This window comes from Nannobrachium achirus (genome assembly GCF_963921795.1).
Source record: "Nannobrachium achirus genome assembly, chromosome: 11".
NCBI lineage: Eukaryota > Metazoa > Chordata > Actinopteri > Myctophiformes > Myctophidae > Nannobrachium > Nannobrachium achirus.
Window position 1 is genome coordinate 29,949,032 of NC_137820.1, and position 7,471 is coordinate 29,956,502.

Sequence of the window (7,471 nt, forward strand, 5' to 3'; positions counted from 1 at the left end):
TGTACAACATCAACTAATCCTGGTGCTGCACATCAAAACAAGGTCCCTGTCCTCTTGCTTGCTGTTGTGCTTGTGATACTCACCCATTGCAAGAGGGCTCCTGTTGCTCGGAGGTGAAAGACAGCCCAGGGAACACAGAGGATAAGTGCATTGGAAACAAGCCACCAAGAACCACGTCTCCAGCCTTGTCAATTCTGTTGACATTAAACTTTGCCTGTAACTCACAAGAAGAGGAAGATGAGGAAGGCAAATGAGTAAAGGAAGAGAACAATATCAAGTATGAAAGCAGGTGTGTGTCTAGAGAAGTCCTCATGACTGTCCTGCTCTGCCTAACCCCCTCCCTCCCTTCTCTAAACCCATTGTCCAGTTGATACGTTTTATACACAGGGCTGTGCCATCCCCTCTGCCACTGTATGGCATTATGTAATCTTTCACAACACCAAGACCCAGCAGTGCTGTGCCATCCCCTGTGCCACCTTATGGCATTACGTAATCTTTCATCATATGAAAATTATGTTGTGTGTGTACTCAAATGCTTTACTTAAGTAAAAGTATCAATAGCTTACTGCATTATAGAAATACTCTGTTACAAGTAAAAGTCCGGAATTCAAAATGTATTTGAGTGAAAGTATGAAAGTGTTCGCATCAAAATGTACCTAAAGTACCAAAAGTAAAACTACAAGATGTTTGAAAATAGCAGATCTACAAGCTTACAACGCGTTGCGATGCGACATGTTGTGAGCTTGTAGATCGGCTATTTTCAAATAGCCTAGCTATAACATAGGTCTTAAGTGATTTATGTATGTTTTATAAGTAACTAGTAACTAAAGTTTTCAAATAAATGTAGTGGAGTAAAAGTACAATATTTGGATCCGACATGTAGTGGAGTAGAAGCAAAGTATTGGAAATTGGAAATAATCAAGTACAAATACCTCAAAATTGTACCTAAGTACATTACTTAAGTAAATGTACTTATTTATTTTACACCACTGTGTGTGTCCTGTAATGTGTCAATGACAGACACTATACATTGCTATACAATACTATTGTAATCCTGGGCGCTACACTCCCTCTGCCAACCTGAGGAGAGCAACGGATTGACCTTGAGTCCAAGCCACTTCTTTTCACCTGACAGGGGGGAGACGGGGAGTGTCCCAGGTTGGACGTAGCGTGTGGAAAGAACACAGGTTATTCCAACCAGTTCCATTTTCCTCCATCTGGCGCCCCGGCTGGCCAGGGGGAGGCAGTATAGAGACCAGGATTACTGCATGTTTTTACCCTAGGGAAAGAGTCACCTTTTTACAAAACTCAGCAGTGAACAACTACAGAGAAACAAAACGCACAACCATTGGCCAAAGGGTGGCACTTTGTGGCGGACTGGGCTCCTCATGCACGCTTTCTGTTTTTATCCGGTTTTGTTCTGTTTTTTGTCCTGCTGTTACTATTTGTCCAGAGTTTCACAGGAGGAGACCATAGACCTAGGAGAGCATGAGAACACAGTTCTCATGCTTTGTCGCATGCCGGTGTGTGACGCACCTACAAACTCACAAAGTGCCTCATATAAAAAAATATATACATTTCCTAAAAATCAAGCCATGGTGGTCAAAAACAAGGCGTGGCAGGCCGCCACAGTGAAATGCATATAGGGGAAACACAAACTGCTCAGGGGTTATACCTGTTCAAAGTTTAAAGTTTTCAATTGAGTGCTATAGTGCCACCCTTTGGCCAATGGTTGTTTCTCTGTAGTTGTTCACTTCCCTTTAACCTACTGCTGAGTTTCGTAGAAATGTGACTCTTTCTGTGTGTAGTTTGCATGTTCTCCCCGTGTACCCTAGAGTAGGTACTAGGTACCCTCACAAAAAACATGCATTAAACCTGGTCTCTATACTGCCTCCCCCAGGCCAGCCGGGGCGCCGGATGAAGTAAAATGGAACTGATTGGAATAACCTGTGTTCCTTCCACACGCTACGTCCAACTGGGGACACTCCCCCCCTGTCAGGTGAAAAGAAGTGGCTTGAACTCCTCATGCATAGAAGGAAGCATGAGGTCAATCCGTTGCTCTCCCCAGGTTGGCAGAGGGAGTGTAGCGCCCAGGATTAGGCCTACATTAGATAATTGACGCCGGGTGAAAAAATGGGTTACAAAAATCGTGGGATAAAAATAAACAAATAATAATAATAATAATAATAAATATAATAATACCCGTCTGTCTGTGTACCTTTAGTGCCCACTGCCCATATATGGAGATGTCTTTTGACGATATATGCAGATATATGGCAATATCTGTAACCGTCAGTCCTTGTCTCTTTTATGACGATGTAATACTGTACCTCATCACTATGGCCATAATTATATTGGCATGACCATATGGGCTTATTGGTTGGATCAGTGGGTTTTGATAACTGGATATCCATACATGCCTATATTCTGTATGGACATATTTGTCAGATCTGCGGTCAGATCTGCGGTTCTGTACAACCGCCCCTCCCCCTAGTGGCGGACAGTGGAGTCATGCCTGACATGCGTGATATGGGCAGCTTGCCCCATAGAACGTGCCAAGCTCAACGGCCACCAACTGTATCTGAACGACTCGATGTCAGGCACTGCACTCCCTTGAGTAAAACATCTAAAATAGGCCTAATATCCACCTAATTCTAAAGAATAAACAAAAAAGTGTCCAGACTTCTCAAGTGGCCACTCTCCTAGTTACCACTGAGGTTTGAGAGAAAACAAGAGTAAAGCCCAGGGCATCTTCAACTCACCAGTTGCTGAATTACAATCCCTTAGCTGCCAGGCAGCTCCACACATGCATCTACGCGCGCGCGCGCGCACGCACGCACGCACGCACGCACGCACGCACGCACGCACGCACGCACACACACACACACACACACACACACACACACACACACACACACAGAGAGAGAGAGAGAGAGAAGAGAAAGATGGTAATTGAATTAACCCAGGCCTTAGAGACCACAATGATGAAACATTACAATAACACCAATTAAATATCTCATGGTTCAATGCCTTGCAAAGTTTGCTGTTGTGATTTAATTGTTTATTTTACAAGATTGTCGTCGATAGTGTCAGTTTAATACCTTAAATACAGACTAATAATAATAATGTAACTTCATATAAGGGGGACTGCCCATGAGTCAATTTGTTCCAAAAATGAGTTTGGCAAAAGTCAACCTGCTGATGGCGCTATAACAGGTCAAAGTGAAAAGAGTGGTATTATTTTGTTCCTTGACCTAGTGGGAATGTGTGTGAAGAAATTCTCTGAAATCACAAGCTGCGTCCTTGATTTAAGAGAACACAAGTAGTGCACAGTGTTTTCAGAGCTGGCATAATTTTGCCACACACACACACACACACACGCACACACACACACACACGCACGCACGCACGCACGCACGCACACACTCACACACCATATTTGTCTGATGAAGTCCTCTGGCAGAAGGCTACACCCACCTGTCCTCTGAAGAGGTCTTCAGACATGGCCTGAGTCATGATGAACACAAACAAACACAGAACAACACCTGCACACAAGAACGACCAGAGCAGACCCAGTGCCCACACCAGCCTGTATTCTGTGGGAAAGCAAACATGAAATTTTGATATTTACAGTACATCATTAAGCGTACAAAGTCAGAGGTGCAGTTGGTGACATGATGGTCATGACCCAGTGCCGAATCCGATGCCAGCCTCTATTCTGTGGGAAAGCAAACACACTCACACTCACACATTCACTCCGAACTGACCTCTGCAGTGACCTTTATACCACCCACATCATGTTGCTCAACATATTACATAAATTGTCCCCAAATCTCTCAAGTACACACAACTTTTTCACAGTGTTTTGTTCAAAATGTGGCACAATTCCACAGAGTGACAGTGAGTCACAGTGATGTGGCACAGAGTGACTCATATATGGGCATAAAAGGGATTCTATGAAATACCCAAGTGGAACAGGAAGTGATGTCACAGTGACAGTATGGATATCCAGGGTTTGATGACATCACTTCCGTTAGGGAAGGACAATCTACAACATTACTCATGGTATACTGCGTCCTTCGGTCGCAATTACAACATTCTAAGGTTGGCAAGGAAAATTACCTCTAACAATAGCCATGTGTTGCATAGAGAATATAGGTTGCTGCTTTCAGGAAAGAGATATGGTGTTCCAGCATACAATAAGGTCAGACTAAAAGGTCCTTCGAATTTAAGGCTTAATCAGGAGTCTGGCCAGGGGTAGGCTAGGCGGTGGACATTGCTCTTGTCTTTATGTCCTCATGTATGTAATCCTGTTTTGTTCCTTTGTGTCACGTGTATACCGATGTCTCTGGTTGACATTGGCACATTTCACTCAGGTTTTTTCATCTCACTCACGTTGTCTGCTGACCTCACTCAGCAACAAAATAAAAATAAAATAACCAAAAATGAAAATAAAACAATTCACAGGAGGCAAGCAGTGATCACCCCATGATGTGCACTGCAATGTAGTTTCAAATGCACTACATTGCAGATGCTTTTTTTTAAGAGTAAAAAACTAAAAAAGAAGAGAAAACATGCATGACTTGCATGATCTGGGCAGATTGCCCCAGGAAATGTGTCAATGTGAACCAGAGATATCGGTACGTGTTTCGCATGCATGGCTGTTGTGTCGCAAGACACATTTCAGTGTGATACTGACAATAAAATACTATACCTTATCATATCATTCTGCAGTACTTTTACTCAATTGGTATTGCTGAATTCAGTAGAACCACACCTTTCCAACAAGCCCTCATATGTGTTGATATGGCAAGCCAGGTCTTAGTCACTAAAAAGTAAAGAGAGCATTCTACACAGATTTACATTTCCGTCTATTGTAGGTATATGTGTTCAAATGACTATATATATCTCCCATTTCAATTCAGATATTGACATTTGGTCTATTCTAGTCCTGGCTTCCTGTATGCCAAGTTGTAAACCTCTGAGAGTTTCCATTGTGAATCTACATGAGTGTATATGCCTCAACCCCCACATGGACAGGCTTTATTTTTTGTTTGGGGTGTTTGACTTTATATATCAATTTCACCACCTTTGCAGTCAAACATTTTTATACAAGAAACCATTTCATGTATGGAGGCCTCAGAGATGAGGAAAAAACATGCTGTGTTTGGTCCTACCTACGGTAGGGGTATCTCAACGTTTTGGTTACTGCAGGGGCCTGAGTCATGATGAACACAAACTAACACAGAACAACCTTACTGGAAGTGTGATCCTGTGGGATGCGCTGGAACGATCAGAGTTCAGACCCAGTGCCCACACTAGCCTGTATTCTGTGGGAAAGCAAACACACACACACACACACACACACACACACACACACACACACACACACACACACACACACACACACACACACACAGAGAGAGAGAGAGAGAGAGAGAGAGAGAGAGAGAGAGAGAGAGAGAGAGATAGCTGACCTCAATGACCAATAACTGTCCGGCCCCCACCAACCCCAGTCAAAAAATAATAATAATTAAAGCTGCAAGCAGCAATGACCGGGCCCTCGCAGCTCTACCCACGTCACAATGGGCAGCAGCCAATCAGAAGAGGGGGCGGGGCTACACCAAGTAAGGACAAGGAAACAAGTCAAATGACAACACCCACAAGTTTGTACGACAAACGGTTGAAAAGTTACAAGTACTATTGAATATCGGCCAATCAGAAGAAGGGGTGTGGCTAAGTTAAACCAATTTAGGTGAAGGACTACATGTCAAATGACACCACCCACAATTCTGTACGACAAACGGTTGACGAGATAAAGCCAAATAAAGTTTCGGCCAATCAGAAGAGGGGGCGGGGCTAAGTTAAACCAATTAAGCTGAAGGACTCTGAAACAAATCAAATGACACCACCCATAAGTCTGTACGACAAACGGTTGACGAGATAAAGCCAAATAAAGTTTCTGCCAATCAGAAGAAGGGGTGGGGCTAAGTTAAACCAATTAAGGTGAAGGACTCTTAATCAAGTCAAATGACACCACCCACAAGTTTGTACGACAAACGGTTGATAAGTAATAGCCAAAAAAAGGAACAATCAAGTATCGACCAATCAGAAGAGGGGCACTTCCTCTTTGGCGAAGGAAGTTTGACGCTTCGCCACAATCGCCACGGTCACGCCGTTTTACGAAAACTCACGATTCGCACAACTTTTCATCGTCAAGTTGTCTTGTGTATGCTGAGCGAATTTGAAGTTGATCCGATTAACCCCCTAGGAGGAGTTCGTTAAAGGCGACACGTGAAAACGGCCCAAAATGCGCCAAAACACCACAAAGAAGTAAAAATGGCTGACTTCCTGTTTGGTTTCGGACGTGGCGCCAAGAGACTTTTTTGTGAATCTGGACATGATGGTGTGTTCCAATTTTCGTACTTGTAGGTGAAACTGTATAGTAGGGCTGTTGCATTGAAATTTTGTAGGGGGCGCTGTTGAGCCATTAGGCCACGCCCCATTTTATTTTTTTAAATACGTAATTTTTCGCCACTTGTGATGTGTGTGCAAAGTTGCGCAACTTTTGGAGTACGTTTTGCACCTCAAAAACGCGATTCTTTATCAGGATGGAATAATAATCTTTGCAATTACAATAGGGACCTCACACCACTGTGTGGTGCTCGGGCCCTAATAATTATAATAATGGTGCTATAAGAGCAGCAACAACACTAGTATATCTGAACTCGCTGGAGTAGCAGGAACACCGCCGTCGCCCCCCGCAATGCTGTGGCCCTCGGCTTGGTAGTTGGTACCCTAGACATAATTCGGCCCTTGGGGAAAACAAATTGGGGAACCCTGATATAGAGGGTATCTGCACATTTCTAAGGTGACAATTTAAGGATTTTTTAAATACCTCTAAAATGCCAAAATAAACATTAGCCAATTTGTCAAATATTAGAGGCAGAAATTGTGAAAATAGCTGATCTAAATGCTCACATCTGTTATTTTACACAATAGAACTGTGGTATACAAAATGTAATTCCCTAACTCTTAGTGCTTGTCAGAGTGGGTGGTCCCCAGTTAAAATATGATTATTTTGGGGGTCGCTATCATCATATAAGCATTGAGTTCAAGTTTGAACTGATATTTTGATATTTAAATCATTAAGTGTACAAAGTTAGAGGTGCAGTTGGTGACATGACCCAGTGCGAATCCAATGCCAGCCTCTAGTCTGTGGGAAAGCAAATACAAACACACAAATACACACACACACGCGCGCGCGCCCACACACACGCACGCACGCACGCACGCACGCACGCACGCACGCACGCACGCACACACACACACACACACACACACACACACACACACACACACACACACACACACACACACACACACACACACACACACACACACACACACACTCTCCAAGCTGAACTCAGTGACCTTCATTACCACCCACACCATGTTGCTCAACATATTA

The 7,471-nt window shown here is 43.5% G+C and overlaps 1 protein-coding gene across 1 annotated transcript in view; it reads right to left on the bottom strand.

The window, feature by feature from the left end:
- LOC308294275 (extracellular calcium-sensing receptor-like) overlaps positions 1 to 7,455 on the bottom strand; it is a gene marked incomplete at both ends in the record, with an annotated part of 15,787 nt that extends 8,332 nt beyond the window's left edge. Inside the window, 3 exons of the mRNA XM_080737002.1 lie at positions 1,081 to 1,128; positions 3,435 to 3,545; positions 7,413 to 7,455. Of these exons, the coding sequence (XP_080593128.1) occupies positions 1,081 to 1,128; positions 3,435 to 3,545; positions 7,413 to 7,455 (202 nt within the window). The remainder of the gene's footprint in view (positions 1 to 1,080; positions 1,129 to 3,434; positions 3,546 to 7,412) is intronic.
- Positions 7,456 to 7,471: the final 16 nt, after the last annotated feature.